Consider the following 17,075-nt stretch of genomic DNA (forward strand, 5'->3'; position numbering starts at 1 on the left):
CTGACAGATACACATAGGACACAGATACACAGATACAGTTGTGAAAAGTTTCTAATCTGCAGTGATAAAAATTATGTCCGAGACTTAAGACACTCTGGTAGTAAAGCTGTTATAATAACCTAACATTTCTTGTTGTTGCTTTCTACTTCACATTAAAAGCCTTCATTTTTCAAAACATTAAGTGACTCTAATTGTGAAGCCATGGGAAATGTAATCTGTTTACATTGATATTTATGTTGCTCTTGATTGGACAAAAAACAATTTTCATGCTGTGCCTGCTCAAAATCATTCTTCACTAAAAAGATCCATTCATCAAACAGTTTTTGTCATTCAAATGTCTTTAGCTGTTTATTAAGCCGAAAGTGACTTTGGTTTTATCCAAAAGAAGCAGAACTCAGCTACATGGTGTTTTTGATCTCCCTTCAGACTACAGCAGAGGGTGTGAGGTAACTGGGTACAATCCAGGTGTGTAGTGCCAGCTATACGGTATGTTCTGGTAACATCATTTGGTCCAAAAGTTAACTGAAAATAAGAGTGGCTGCTTTTGGGCTATTGGCCTATTAATATACATTTCATAAAATACCCAACAGTATTTCTCGACAGTTTTATGGAGGATGATCAGCTCTGACAAATAATATGCCTCCTGCATATTTTTGTAGGCACATGTTACAATCAAATTATGTTTCCAGTTTTATACAGTTATACAAAGGAGGAGGTATACAAAAGTTAAATTATCAAATTGACCCACTGCAACTAAAGAGTGAGGGGCTCTTTCCTTCTCTGTGTCCAAGGATACATTTTCTCATAGTCCCTCCATGTTGTTAGCATCCATTGAGATTAGAGAGAAAATCTATTGAACTTTACGGCTACTGTACAAAAGAAAGAAAGTGAAGCTCTCCTTGTCATAAAGAGAGGGAGCAACGTTAGTAAGAACAAATCAGTGAATCACAAAAGTCTAATGTTAATTTCTGAATTTTGCACAGCGGTTACGTTCTAAAGTTTTAAGAGACATGGTCACACCTCCTTACAACCCTGCAGGAAGGCTTGTGTTTGAATTGCTCTTCAGGTGTGTGTGCGTATGTGTGTTTGTGTGTGTTGGCCATGGTCAGACAGATTCACAGACCTGAAACTGGATGCAAGTAACGTCTACAATCCAGAGTGGAGACATAAGGTCCGGTTATATGTTTTTGTATTGGTAAACAAAGCCTAAGCAAGAGTAAATTATATCGATTGAATGTTTAAGTTTGAATATGATATTTATATCATTCTAGAATTCTCTTTCTCTTTCATAACTGATATACTCCTAAATTGTAGGAATATTCTGTGGTATATTCCATTAGTATAAACAGCCAATAAGAAAAAGAAATTCCCACAGGGCTTTAATTGATGCCCCCGTGAGACATACAAAATATTTGCATGCACTACATCTTATTATTACTCACTTTGGTTTACTTGACCTTTACATGGAATTTACCAACCAAAAGTTCTGGACGAGAAAGGAATAAGCAAAACCTCTATTATCCTCTTGCCACGATGCCTGAAAAATGTCTAGGGGAAACAGTAAGCATGTTGCATCACTTTAAAACAAATGATTAACACCCAGAAGTCCATTGAAGCTTAAGTGTTCGATATTATACATTCTAATTGTAGGTACTTCAAATAATGATAAATGTTCAATTAGAGACACTCAAACTTTACTGTTTTTGATTTGCATTTTTGTTTAGTTACAGGTTTTATCGTGCTTGTGGCCAGAGGTCTTTGGTCTGTTCCCTGCTGACAGGGGCCTTACTAGAAGCCACAGCTGCAATTGGTGCCCGATCTGCCCTGCTCTATCCCCTGGTCCAGGGTCCCAACAGCCACGCTGTGCTGAAAGGTGGGAGTTGTACTTTGATATGGCTGTGCATGGAATACATATCTTTGAGTGTGTAGAACCTCTGTAAATGAACACTACATTAAACTGATATGGTCGGTCCCACCTGATTAAAAATTCTAGTGCTTGAGCAAGAGCAATGAAGAGTAAAACTACATACAGCTTGATGGTTTGTCATAAAAGATTGTTGCCCTGATGTAAAGATGGTGTTTCAGCAGTTGTTGGTGTACAGTACATAAGGCAACTCATATGTACACAGTAGTTACAAACTACATATCAAATAACAAATAGAGAAGAAATTAATTGAAAATCCAGTAAAGTAACGACTTTTGTGGCCAAAGACGGTCTTTTTCTTAGAAGAAAAGGTTCTCACTATTCCCCTGTGGTCTACTTTTTTTTTTCTTCCGTTTTGCTCTTTTCCCACATGGATCCTGATCCACAGTGGGTTTTATGTCAGTGAAACCACGTTTGTAGTTGATCCCAGTGGTTGCCCTTTCCTTGTTTCTTTACTCCTAATTTTCCTCTGTCCTTTCTCCCTCCCCACCCTCTCTCTCTTCCTCCATTTTATTCTCTTAATTCAGAACGAACACACACACACACACACACAGACACACACACACACACACACACACACACACACACACACACACACAGAGACAGTGTTCAGGTGGTGTTTGATACACAGGAAGAAGAGAGAGTCTTGGCTCACACCAGGTTATTCCGAAACATTGGAAAAGAGGTTATATGCAATTTAAACACACTGATGCTGCTCCTCTGAAAAGCGTGTCAGATTAATTTTCAGAATTTTGCTGGATCTAGCATTGTTGCTCATATGTCTTAAGAAATATATTATTAGGTCCAGAGTAAAACTGACTTGGTAATGGGACAAGAAAATAAACAATTACATCATGAGCAGAGTATGTCACCTTTTTCTCTCAGTGTGACTGGTAGTCTGCCTGTTGTTAAGCTGTTAACTGTCTCTCTCTCTCCCTCACTCTCTCTCTACAGTGATGTTAGGTATGGCAGCCAATACTGACATTAATGGAAAGTTTTATGGTCAGATATGACATTAATACTGATATTAATTTCCATGGGCAGTAGGCCACAGAACAGGCTGTCTCTGGCAATATCAGGGAGACACACACATGAGTGCACATCCTGCGTGTGCATATGTCAATCATATGAAAACATTAACTTCTCACACACTCACTCTCACGCACACCCACTCACACAAACACAGTGCATATCTTCAGCATGACACTGTGTTCTGTTCTAACGGGTGTTGCAGGAAACAGAATAGCGCCAGACACGTGCACACATAGCACCTTAGAAGTCTTGGCAGAACTATGATTTCAGAGTCGTACACACAGCATGAAAGGCTCATTGATATGTAACATTGTACGTGAGCATTCTTTCTAAGACTCAACCTATAACCATACTGTCTGATCTGCCTTTCACATACACTGTGTTACTGTGCCATTTGAATGAATTGACATTTACCACTCTAGAAAGCAGTGTCAGTAAGTGCTTTGCTGAGTTGAAAGAGAGCCCTAAATAAAGCAAATTGCCTTTGAGCAAGGACACTGACTACTTCAACAGACTCGAGATGTCATTTGAAGTTGGGGCACAGATTTTCATTATCCTGATGTTGGAGGAAGGTCTGACTTAGGTTTCAAACTTGGAAAGTTCACTTATTGCCTTCTTACCATTTATGGTGTTGTTCCTCTCTTCTGTTTTTCAGTGTAAAAACTTGATCTTAATCATTCAAACATTAGCCAAAAGGCTCATTCTGTATCTACGCTGTATAATTTAATTAAAAATGATCATTTTTAAAGTAAGGTGATTTTCAAGCCATTACTTGAATCCAGGATGTTTCTTTGGACAATCATAAGAAACTATCATGCGTTTGGATTTAGTTCAGTAATTTCAGTTTTCTCAGTTAGTGTTGGCTAAAAGGTTTTTGAAACTGTTACGTTATATAGTTGAGAGCTTTCAGTCAAAGAATTTAGTGTGGAATGTCTTTGAAATCATACGTTTATTTTTAGCTGATAAACCAGGATTCATGGATTTAATACTGAAACCTTTCACACATGTAATGTAAGCTCCTTTTAGTTTCAGAAAAAGGACTGGGTTTTTAACGTAAGAGTTTGTTTTTAAAATCATTGCGGGCGACTGTAGCTCAGTTGGTAAGGCAGCCGTTCATGGACCACAGGATCGGTGGTTTGATCCCCGGTCCCAACTACTGTATATATCAAAGTGTCTCTGAGCAAGACACTGAACCCCTAACAGCCCATTCCCATCCCCAGCAGTGCAGTGCTGGTCCAAGCCCGGAAATAATTGGGGAGGGTTGCGTCAGGAAGGGCATCTGGCCTAAAAACTGTGCCAAATCAACATGCGGACAATGATCCGCTGTGGCGACCCTGAACTCACGGGATAAGTTGAAAGGGGGAAAAAAAAATTGTTTCTACATCATTATGACATTTAGTGTCGCAACTATGATATGATGAATATGATGAAGAATGCAGTGTGCGTGCGGTTACATTTCATATTAATATCCTAGCCTAATTATTGGAACATGGAACTATTAAGCCTAATAGAATTTGCATTGCATACAGTATAGATTTGCTAAAAGGAATCTAAGCAGACTTAACCAGTGGCACTGTCTCAGCTGCTTTAAAAGTTACTAGGATAAACTACCTGACCAGACTTGATTATTATTACTTGATATACTTACTGCAATCTTACTTTAGTTTTAATATGATTTAGTATGAGGTGAAATGTTTTGTAGTGCTTCTCTAATTTTGATACTCTATGATGTACTATGATGTATGTAAATTACTCAATGTTAAATGATTGGTCAGGAGTAGCGTTTTGAAGATAAGTGATGTTTTAAAGGTTGACTTGGCAGATGTCTGTCAGTGAGTAAGTTTGCCAGGCATTTGTTGTGAGACTAAATTATTTACAACTAAAAACCTGTAACCTGTCTTTGTGAAGACAAGTGCCACGATATGTGGTATCTGCCCTGTCTATTTCAACATAGATGTCGCTAATGCTTATGGCTTTAGGAGCACAAAGTGCTGGAAATGTAGTATGTGTATAATCCAATTAGGGTATCAGTATTTTATTAGAATTTTTTAAGCAAAAGTACTTAAAACAATTCTGAAGACTTGTTAGAGGTATTTCTTTAGTTTGTGAAGGAAAGTGTTTTTGTGGCATTTCATAGAACAAGTGGTTATTAAAAAAAGTGAAAACAGTTTGACTGATGATGAAACATTAATTAAAATCAAAAAAAATGTTCAGTATTTTGGTTTTTCGGTCTTTATGTTCTTCAGAAAGTACTTCTGATTATGGTATTGCCTCCTTCACTGTATACAAATAGTTGAGACTCTGAAACCAAAGACCTCTGGGAATTAGCCATATTCAAGTGAAGAGTAGTTTAAGTGCTTTTCTTGAGCTCATTTCCTGTATAGCACAATTTGCTGTGCTGAAAAGGAAGTAGACAACCCAGTAAGTGGCTTTCATCCTTCTAGCTGAATATTGTTTTGTTTTTTTACCCCTTTTCTTTTTCTCTCTTCCGCTCTGTTGTCATTGTACATTGTCATTGTCATTGTGTCATCAACACACTGACAGCAGATGTGGTGGGGAATCATACTGAGGGAAATTCACAGAAATTTCAAGAACAACACATATTGTTTACATGGCTATTATTGCTAGAAATTCTCATGCGAATGAAGTTAGACTGATGACATTTTTCCCACTCAGTTCTGTATTTTTTAGCCTTAGGAAAATCAAAGATAATATTTTGACCATGATAGGAGTTGAACATCCCTGCCAGCTGTCTCTTGAGCGAATATTACACTCTATGTAGAAAGGCAGGTTATTCATAATGTCAGATTTGTTTTGTGACACCTTCTGTAAACAAAATGATCCATTATAGCTAGAGTGCTCCATGCTCAAAATGTAATTAAAATAATTCAAAAGATTATCTTCCAATATACTGCAATGTCTGCCCTGTATGCACAACAAGTAATGAACATAGGGCAATAATATTTAATTAAAACACTTTTATATAAGGCTAGGCCCGATAGTAACTTTTTTTTTATTGAAAGTTTGCTGGTTTTAGTATTCTAAGCCAAAAATGACACAGTACTCCCCACACAAAGATTTTACTTGGGCAGGCTGCCTTAGTACAGTATATATGGCCACCTATTTTATTAATCTATCCAAAAATGAGACGCCATGATCAATTACTAGAGGAGTATTTCCTGTCTTCCCGCTGCGTGCCTATAGGCGACTTGTATGTTGCTTAAAATGTCAGACAGCACCTTAGATCCATTACATTATTTAGATTGATCACAGAACAACATGTTGTTGGTGACTGTGTTCTTTGCATGTCGGTGGCACAAGATATGTGTGATGTGTCAATATAGAAATATTCATCCCAGTCATTAGAAAAGGTTAAATAACTTTTTCTCAATGATTGCATGAATGAATCAACTAATAGTTTCATGTTTGACACCTTCAGCAGTATAAATACCTCATTAACAATTTGGGCTCAGTCCATTTTGGTGTGTGGAATGGTCTGGCTAGTCTTCTGTAACCGTAAGCTTTAGAGCATGGCTGTGAACTATGCATGTTGTCAATAAAAGGAGAGAAAAGAAGAAAGAAAAGTGAATATAGTGTGGAAAAGGAGAGAGAGCAAAGAAAGGGATAAAAAAGTATGAGGTGGAGAGAGTTCAAATTAGAAACAGACTAAAGGGAGAGAGAAGCAGAGCAGACAGCTAGGTAGAGAGAGGGAAAGGAAGAGAGAGAGCAGCTGCAGGAGAGACAGGACTGGTGGCTCAAATGTGGACAAGTGTACCTCGGTCACCCCGGCACTAAACTGTCAGTGTGGGAGGCAGAGCAGCCAGCTGTATCTAGCAACCATGAAACACTCCCACAGAATGGACTACAAGCTGATCAGTGAGTACAGGAAATGTGAGTTACCATAGGGTTGCAGGTCAATTACCACTTTGTTTCAAACATGTAACTTTTAACTGGTTTTTAGTGAGTGAGTTATAAGCCTTTCTGCTTGTGAAGTTACGTGTGCTTTTTTGTCATGTGAATGTAGTATCTGTATGTATCTTTAATTGGAGCTAAAGTATTGATGTCAAATGTAATCAGGTTGATATGCATAAGTGGTTTTATCTAGGCTATAAACCTTTGGCAAAATTCCAGATTTTATAATGTCTGGTCCTATATGTTATTATGTTTAGATATGGTTTCCTAATAATAATACACTTTTACTACCAGTAAAAAAGTGCCATTTGTATATTAAATTCTGTGTTTTGTGTCTATAGAAAATGTTTAAATGTTGTACCACTGAGGTTGACTCAGAGGATGAGCATTCTCCCTTGTGTTTTGCTTTGTTTTGTTTTATTTTTATTATTTTATTCCTTTATATTTTGTTACAGAATTGAGCTTGTGCACTTGTAAACGCAAAACACACTACAGAATCACCTGTAACCAAAGTGAACATTTACTGTCAAATTATAAAAAGTTGTTTAATAAAATAAGCATGTGAGAGTAGCATGTTAGAAAGTGTTCGGTTCGTCTTATTATATCAGAAACTAAAGAGCATTGCAGACAAGAATTTCGGGGTCTCTGGGTAACTTCACCATGACTCGACCCTAAGAATGAATGATCACACACGGCTGCGGAAATGTTTTGACTGCAAGGATACAGAAACACATCTCATAGTTACTAACAACTTACTGAAAATATCCACGTTTTTAATCTTATTTGTGTCAAGTCACTGTGGCGTTACCCAGAAACACTGGACTCTTATTTGGTAAAGCTCAAGTGTTTTTGCCACTGCACATTAAACCGTCCATATTCTATATTTACAGTCGAATACCATATCTCTCATAAGAAGTACACTTTGGACTAGATGCTTTTTTTTAGGAATCTACAAATCTTCAAATCTAAAAGGGAGACTCCCTGTGATAACTCGGTGTTGTCAGTGGTTAGACAGGTCTGTGTTTATTGCTTCTGCTGCTGCTCTTTGTCTCTGCATTGTACAGTTTGTTTTTGTGTGTTTATGTCTGCTACTCTGGATGTGTTAGATTGGCTACTACTCCCTAAATTTTGTTTGGGTGTGTATGAGTTTATGTGCTGGTACTTTTGTGTGCATAAGTAAATGTGTGTCATTAGGCACTAGAAAGAACAGATGTGAATGCCAGAGACCTAAATCAGGAACTATTGTCCAGTTTACTCTAAAGTGAAATTGCCTGATGCTGCACTTTGGATTTTGATTTTATTTTCATGTATATTTCTGAAACAGCATATTTAGAAACAAATCATAATCATGTTCCATAATTAAAGTACAATACACATGCTAACATTTATAAACATGGGTGCCTCCTCAAAGTCAGAAAGCTACAGTACAGAAGATGGTAAAAATAATCTTTCAGGTGCTACTATATTTATTGTTTCCAAAGACTAATTTGTTAACGGCCTTTTGACTCAGACTGTTTGTGCTGCACCTGTTTGAGTGCCCTACATACTCCAGTGGGGAAGTTGTCATCAACTCTAAACATGCTTGGCTACAAAAGAAAGGCAGCAGGGTCCATGTTTAAGGTTCCTTTCCTTTGGTTGGTAAAAATAACTGTGATAAACTAACAAAAGGTATTGTTATAAGATTACACCAGTTTTCTTTTCGTTTTGCTTTAACTTAAAAACAAAACTTGGCCACGAGCCAGCTATTGAGATTTCAGTCAGCCATCTGAGTCAGATGGCTGACTGGTTACCACTAATGAGAAGGGGTGCATACATACAAACACACTCACACATGCACAACCCATGTGAATCCATGCAAAAATAAGTACATAAATAAAATGTAAAAAAAAAACTATCCTGATCGGGGTTAGTTAGTCAATGTTCTAGTTCTCTCTGTTTTGCAGCACGAGTGCTGCATATTTTATAAGACTAGTCTGCGTTTCTTAAATGTTTATGGTCTGTTGTGAGTCTGGGGTTCACTACAGATTAGATTAGATAGACGTATCATTATCACTGGAATCCAAGACCTTGCTTCCTTCAGTAATCACTCCCAGTGTTTATGTAACAGAGTTGTCTGTCACTGTTGATTGTTTCTTTTTGTAAAGCTTTGCAAAACCTTAGGAATATCATGAATAACATACAATAAGGCTTATTGAATTCTCAACTATTGTAATGCAGTTTTAATTAATCAAATTTAAAATCAAATCAAATTTTGAACCTATTGTTTTAGCAAAAAATGTCTTGAAACATACGGTGGTACTGTATGTTCTTAGCACATTTATTGTTTTTGATCAACATCATTTTAAGGTTAGGGTCTTTCTGTTTTCTGTATGAATGGTTTTAAAAAATAATTTCCCCAGAATCTCTCAAGACCTTTTTGTCAAAGCTTTGTCTGCAAGCTTTGTCTGACCGTATGTTTTCCATTTTAAAACATGAATACATAAATGATTGAGAACTCTGCATGATCATGAAATTCATGTCACTAATTTGAGTGGTTGTACATTTCCACTTCAAAAGGGATGCTTCTAAATCAGTTCTGTGGTAGAGGTGAGTACATATTCACCATTTGCTAGAGAGATAAAAAGCTGTAGTAACTATAGTAACATATTCTTGACATTTTTATCTATAAGTTAAAAAAAATGTAAAGATGGCGTTAAAGTATGGATATTCAAATCAGCCAGGTGCTTTGTCAAAAAAAAATCTGCATTTTAGTTAAAGCTGAGAGCAAAGATCACCCGTAATATTATTTTATGGTACCTGGTAAACACTGTATATAGAGAGGTTGTAAAGATGTGGGTTTTGAATCAGATAAAAAAAAATAAATAAATTCTACATTCTATGCCTTAATTTTTTGATTGTTTACCAAGTTGCAGTTGTTTTTGAGTAATTAATTTTACATGAAATATTTGCGAAATGCAACTTTATTTACCTTTTTTTTAATATATACACTTACTCATTGAAATATATTTTTCTTTCGTGAGCAGTAAAAACAGTTTTATTATATTTCTTTCAATGTAAAGAAGTGTTCCACGTCTGGACTGTACCACAAACCATTAATCTTGACCTGTAGTCTCTCTGTAGGACATTTAAAGGATATAGTGGATTATCCTGTCTCTCTAACTGTGATGGATAGCGCACACCTGCTGCAGAGTGTAAACTACAAAATGTCCACTTATTCTGCTTATCCCTTCCTTCCTGTCTGTCTTACCTTCGTCCTTCCTTTACATTTCTTTCTCTTCTACACTCAATTTTCTGTTTTACCATCTTGTATTTGTTTCAATGATCTTTTCTTCAAATAACCTTTTCTATTTTGTTTTATAACCTGCATTTTATGATTTTATTTCCGAAATTCTGTCTCCCTTTTCTGTCGTCTTTTTCTATTTCAGTGTCTTCTCTCAATTGTTAGTCTCTTTTTATCCAACACACACAGTGAGTTTTCATTACAGAAGCTGAGAGGCCGGATCCACAAATCAAACTGTGCAAATAAGCAAGTTTTGTTCCTGCAGAGCAGTTGCTGCTGTTGCTATGGCTACCTGTTGCAGATCTCACCAGTTTCCAAGGAGAACCTTTAAGTGTTTTTCTGCATATGTCTATGTATACACAGTTTCGTTATGTGTTAGTTGAATGGGTAGGTTTTTGTGTATGTGACAATGACCAGAGTATGTCTAATTCCTGGTGTTCAATCTATTTGATATGCATCTCCTTGCTTCCTTGCCTTTTATTATAAACACTTTAAAAGTCGTTCATCTGACACAAAGAACTGCTGAAAAGTGTCTGCTCTATGAAAATCCTTTCATAAATGCTTCATTCAATCTCAGTCAACTTTATTTTACTACATGTTGAAACTAGTGATATCTGCTTTCTTGTGTCTTAATATAACTGTGCATCATGACTTGGATTTGATGATTCTGCAAAATTAAGTACTGATAACCTCATTCGAATCGTCTCTGCTCTAGGACAAGTTATTTAGTGGCAGGAACTGTAGCTCAGTGACTAAAATAGGATGTGTCAGTTAGTGTAGTTGGATGCAGCTAAAATTCCTCAAGGGTCCCTCAAATGGTTTCTGGAAAAACTCCTTTGTTGAAAAACAGCCCTACGTTTATTTGGCATCCATCCTGACAATGTACAGTGTCTACCTGGCAGCCTCAGGACCACTGTAGAAACTGTCCATTAGTCCTTTGTTAGCAGAGATGAGGATGGGTGTGCATGTGTGTAAACAGACAGACTAATGGACCTGACTGAAATCCAAACACAGGAACTGTCATCTGGTCAACACTGTTTACTTGCAGAGGCTGAAGTGTGCAGACTTCTCTTGGCCCTGTTGTGGGATAGAGTATGCAGGGACTGATGGCTTAAAAGACTTGAGATATTTCTGTTAAACCTAGAAAAAATCCACATTTCATTGAGCTTCTCTCCTCTCTCATTCCTGCTCTGCCTTTCTTTTTCCTGAAATGAGCAGCAGCAGTATTTCCTCCTTATTGTACTTTAGGAAGAGATCAGTTCATTCTTCCCGGTCCCCTCTGCTGTATTAACTCTTAACTCTAATCTCTAATTTTGTCTCACTCATTATCTGTATTTTGCTTCTCTTTATTTGTCATGTTAGAGCGTCAGCTGGCCAACAGTATGAACAGCAGCAGCTCTCTTCCTCCCAGTGTCAGTGGGATCAGTAAGGAGCTGGCAGAGCTACGACACTTTGTCCAGTTTCCCGAGGAGATCGCCTGCATTCTCACTGAGCAAGAGCAGCAGCTTTACCAACGGGTATGGTGAATAACACTCATGTAATGTAGAGTATATATCTGGACCAAAAGAAATAAAGAATAGTGTATTTTTAAGTCGTGGGTTGATTCTGTCAGCAAGGATCTGGGTTTTAGAAAGATGAAGGCTAATATTACTGGCCTTTTGGTGGGATTTACAATTTTCAACTTGTAGTTTCTAAGCACAGTTAAACACTTATGTGATGCTTGCAAGCACAAAGTAAAATAATGTATTGCATTGCACAATGTATTTCTTTAATATCACGAGAAACAATGAGAAAATTACTTGTATCACAAAGGAAGAATTGTTTTTTGCTCACAGTTTGGTTCCATAATGTGTGCACTTGTCTGTAGGTCTTTCCCTTGGACTACGTCTGTTTTCTGACTCGAGATCTAGGCAGTCCCGAGTGTCAAACTAAACGCCACCCAAATCTCAAGGCCTCACTGTCGGCACCCGCTATGCCCACCCAGAGTGCTCAGCGAAGTAATGCTGTGGAGGACCTGGTGGCGCGGTTCAACGAGGTGAAGAGTTAGCTTATTTAAAATCCTTTGTTTTGTTATTGATTATGTTAAACTCCTCTTGAATAACTCATTCACTTTACACTATAAAATGTCAGTATAATATGAGTAAAATGAGTAAACAATGAGTAATTATAATCATAATTCTCTAAAGCTCAAGGTGATTTCAATAAATTAGTCATCCAAATTTGCCAAATTGGAAAAAGATCAGTTTAATGTAACTTCTACTTCTATTTTTGATTAAAAGTAAGTAATTGATTATCAGTATAGTTGCTGTTTGATTTTCTGTTAATCAACTTGATTATAAATAATGAATTCATTAGAAGTTTCACTCTAACCCAAACATCCATATGGTTGATTTCTTTGTTTGTGTGACCTGCGGAAATCTGTCAGGTCTGTGAGTAAACATAGTAACTGCACACTGTCAGTTTCGTGTAGCTGTTTGATGTGATGTCTGGATGACAACACTTAAGTCTTGGTGATACCAATTAGCTGTCTTTGAGAATTTTTTTTAAACGTAGCCTTATAGAGCTGTGATTTTAAAATAAAATACTTTGCAACTATTGGGAAAATACTGCTGAAAAAACAATGCTTTACTGTTTTAATGACTGAGTAGTCTGACCTTTAGTGTTCTCTGCTGAATGACATCATCAAAGACAGCGAAATGTACTACAGTTCAGACATTAATGTGTAAGGCTGAACAGCATAGCAGATCAGTAATCGGGTATTTCTTTAGTTTAGTTTCTTTTGTATTTGCTGTGTAAGTCGTAGCAACTTGTCAACTCATGACTGAAGCACGCACTGTATATACACAAGTGCCTTGTGCCTTTAATGGTGAGTGACTTTGAGAATAAACAATCACAACACTTTGCTGCTGAGAAAGAGAAAGTGATTGGGAATGATGATGTCATCTTTAAGATGCATGCCTTTCTGGTAAGCTGTTTTTCATTTAAGTCTTGTGAGAGAAGAGACACAGGAAAAACTGACTCCCATATGTGTGTTGTGGCCATATATGGGTACAGTGGAGTCAGATGACAACAGAAGACGCTGATGAAGCATTACTTTTCTTTACTTTTCTTCACCAGGCATTTGTAATATTATAGAGATTGTGTTTTACTCTCTACTTTTAACAACCTAACCTCTTAAAGAAATGGCTGCTCATTTTTTTATTTTTTATTGGCACTGCATGCTTCAAGAGGGGCTTCAGTAGCTCAGGTTGTAAGGCAGTCGTCCTCAGACCAAAGGGTCAGTGGTTTGATCCCCGGTCCCAGCTGAATGTTGAAGTGTCTCTGCGCAAGACACTGACCCCTAACAGCCCATTCCCATCCCCAGCTGTGCATTGCTGGTTCAAGTGGAGCTGACCAATGTCAGCTTCTCACCAGTGTCAGCTTCTCAGGTGATAATTGTAATGCCATTTTAGCGTTCTTTTTTAGTAAACTGAAAATTATGTGTCTGTTGGACAAACAAATCAAATCAAGATATTTTGAGACATACAAGGGATGCTGGGAACTCGTTCATTGCATTTTTTTGGTTTTACAAAGAATTAATTGAGAATATATTTGCTAGCTGAATAGGTAAGGAAAATAATTTAGTTGTGATAATATACTCTGATTGAGATATTGGCTTTAGTTATTTCCTCACAAGTGATGAATTGTGAAATCAAATGAAAATAGTTTTGACCTTGCTCATTAGCAAGTCATCCCTGTGGGTAAAAGGAAAAAACAAAAAAAGGCAAGAGAGGAGAGTTAACGGCCCCATTGTTTCTGCTTGGAGTATTGACAGGACTAGTATGTAGTCATGTGCTGAGTTTATTATAGTTCCCTGTCAACTTCAGTTATGTAATTCATGTATCAACGAGAAACTGACCCTCATATTTTAACTAATAGTGTAACAGACAGACTGATCGACCCAAACAAAGGTGTGTGTGTGTGTGTGTGTGTGTGTGTGTGTGTGTGTGTGTGTGTGTGTGTGTGTGTGTGTGTGTGTGTGTGTGTGTGTGTGTGTGTGTGTGTGTGTGTGTGTGTGTGTGCGTGTGTGCGCGTGTGTGTGCGCATGCAAATTTTGTTTGTATTGTTAATTTGTCATTTTATGACACTGTTATTGATAACACCTATATCTTGGATATTACGCACGCAGAATTTTGTCTTTTCTAAACTATTGTTTGCTCTTCTTCTCTTGTGTGGCATTGCATGCTATCTATATATAGTATCTCTTCATATCCTGTCTGTAATACTCAGCGCCAAGTACACACTTTCACCATCTGGAATATCAGAAGTGATGCCAACTGTGTATGGTGCCTTGATGTGTGGCATTTCAAAAAGTCAGTCTGCAGACGGTCAAAATGGCTTACATGCTGACTATAATTCAACCCAGTTGCTAGCTTCACATTATGTCATAATGCTGGAAATGACTGGTGGTGGATTTCCACAGAAGCATACACATCCTGGTACGCACACAGCAGGGAAGAAACAGCCTCTACAGCAGCAGAGTTGTTTGTCAGAAAACCATATACAGTAGATTCTAGAATAAGCTGCTTACAACTGAAGTGAAACAGAGCAGGAAGCTGCATCCTCTCTGAATACGAAGGTAATTTTCTTTTCTTGACACTCTGTATCTAATCTGTCTGCCAATGGTGACGAGTGAAAAAAGAATTTCTGTTATTTATTATAATAACGACATAATAATAATCATAATCATAATCATAAAGCTATTTCCTAACTACTTGGTGATTCTGCAACACTTACAGGAGGTTGTGCAGTTTGTTATAATGTGCAATATAGTTTAAAGCTTAATGTTCAACCAGAAAAGTGAATGTCTAGTTACTTAGTGTTATAGATGTTGACATCAAATAATACAAGTATGGTACCAAGATGATCTGCTATATTTGCTGTATTTCAACAGTATAAGTGTCAAAATTTACAGATTAAATTTTTTAACTAACTTTGCCTTCTAGCCAACTAGCGTTTTTCAGCTAGAAGTAGAGCGATATTTTAATATAGGTAAGTCAAAGGGAAGTTTAATGGCATTTAGGTACATGTACTAGCCAAACTCTAACCAAAAGAAGCAAATTCAAAATTAGTAAAGGCTTCCTTTAATATCTTCCTTTAATATTCCTTTAAAATAAGTTTTAGTAGAAAAAATGCCACCATAAGATCTTTTCAGTATTTCCATGGATTGCCCAGTATTTCCTTTCTTGGAACATGCATTATCATGTGTATTGCCTTAAAAGCAGAGGTTCAGAATTCATTATTAAAAGAAAAAGACCTTTATTTTTTATTTTTGTGCACAATTGAGGTCTGCAGAGTAATCAGCCAGAGGAATCAGTACTGGTACAGTTCCTAATGTACTTATAAGGTTCAAGCATAAAAATTTCCAGAGAATTCTCTGCAGACAGCATTTTTTCCTCGCCTCTAAAGTCTCCAAACTCTGTGTAAAACTCTTACTAAAGCCTTTGGGAATAATTTTATTAAAACTTGCAATGTCATTCCAAGGAGGCTGGGCAGATTAATAAAACCAAAATATATGGGTATGGTCCACTGAAACCGATCTGCACTCGCCAAGCAAATATACTAAGTTGTACTTGTTGTACTAAAGGAGTTAAACAAGCTAATCAGGGTATTTTATTAAAAATCTCTTAATAGTAGCAGAGGTACAGTTAATATATTATCTTTATATTCCCGTTTTTCACATATAAAATTGATTGAATTTAATTTAATGAAGGGAAACCGAATATTCTTGTCTCTTGAAATAATAGCTAAAATATCTACCATCAGGTCAATTTACTAGCTGTGCTGGAGCTTTTAAGCATATCACATGCATCTGTTTAAAAAAAAAAAGAAAAGTTATTTACAATTCCTATAACAAACAGCCAAACTCAGTAACATATAAAGATTACATGATCTAATAGAAAGCCACACAACAACTACTAAATTGACTTTGTGGTGAGGGTGGTTTCCCAACTGCTGTTTTAAAGTTCAAGAAAATTCCATTTTAGGTTAAATCAGCTGTATAATACATTTTATAAGATTTTTAGGGTTTCATAGATATAGATTTATAGATTTCAAGAAGCAACCTAAGATTAGATCTTTCCTTGTTTTTTAGATTACAGTACTTTACAGTTTAGACGAAACAGTTAACTGCCTGACATTTTCAGCCCTGTCCATGCTTCTATCAAACAGGAATGCATAAACTGATGCACTCTCACTCATATTGCCAGAAAATGAGACTTAACAAACCGTAACCATATTAACGTGAGACTTTAGTTTTTGATAAAACACAAAGATTATACGTTTCTAAAGTAAGTTATGAACAGTCTCATATCTAAAACATCTGTATAAATTGTGTTAAATTGTATATATGTCCGGGAGGTTGATATTTAAGTATACATGGCCTCATACCTTGTGTATGTTAAAGGTCAGTATTCTGCACATGTTTGGTTACATGTGTTATGTCCTGTATGATTGCTGTTGATCCTTTTTGATAATCCACTTGGAGACCGGGGTGACAGGAGAAAAAAGAAGAATAAAATTTTATGATGGAGAATCAGAACAGAAAGAACCTTAAAAAAAAGCTATGCATACGAAACTGTTCACTTTGTGAGGTGTGTGTGTGTTTATGTGAGTGTGTGTTTGACTTTGTCTAGTCTCTGAAGTCAGACTGTGTGGTGGGATTTATAGATTCTTACATAACCCAGTAATAGCTCTGTGGGCTTGGGGATGTTTATACCACCTGCAGTGGGGTTAGGGAGTTTAGGTGTATGTGTGTACCAGGTATTACTTACATTTGGGGTATTACTAAAATTTTGCACAGTCCACGCAATCTGTGGACACATCAGGGTAATGCTTATTGAGTAGAGTTAAGCAAAATGTAACTTTCCAGGAAGTTAATGTATGTCA

General features: G+C 36.8%; 1 protein-coding gene across 13 annotated transcripts in view; it reads left to right on the plus strand.

The window, feature by feature from the left end:
• The window catches only part of plce1 (phospholipase C, epsilon 1), an 82,000-nt gene that overhangs the window by 41,943 nt on the left and 22,982 nt on the right, over window positions 1–17,075 (plus strand). For 9 of the 13 annotated variants that reach the window (XM_067487629.1, XM_067487633.1, XM_067487635.1 and 6 more), the window contains exons 6-8: window positions 1,725–1,873; window positions 11,511–11,665; window positions 12,016–12,183. In XM_067487629.1, coding sequence (XP_067343730.1) covers window positions 1,725–1,873; window positions 11,511–11,665; window positions 12,016–12,183 — 472 coding nt within the window. Of the gene's footprint in view, window positions 1–1,724; window positions 1,874–5,716; window positions 6,833–11,510; window positions 11,666–12,015; window positions 12,184–17,075 lie in introns of those variants that run through there. The other 4 variants (XM_067487631.1, XM_067487638.1, XM_067487640.1 and 1 more) reach the window with 2 other exon arrangements.

The sequence above is a fragment of the Channa argus genome, chromosome 20 (genome assembly GCF_033026475.1).
Source record: "Channa argus isolate prfri chromosome 20, Channa argus male v1.0, whole genome shotgun sequence".
Taxonomy (NCBI): domain Eukaryota; kingdom Metazoa; phylum Chordata; class Actinopteri; order Anabantiformes; family Channidae; genus Channa; species Channa argus.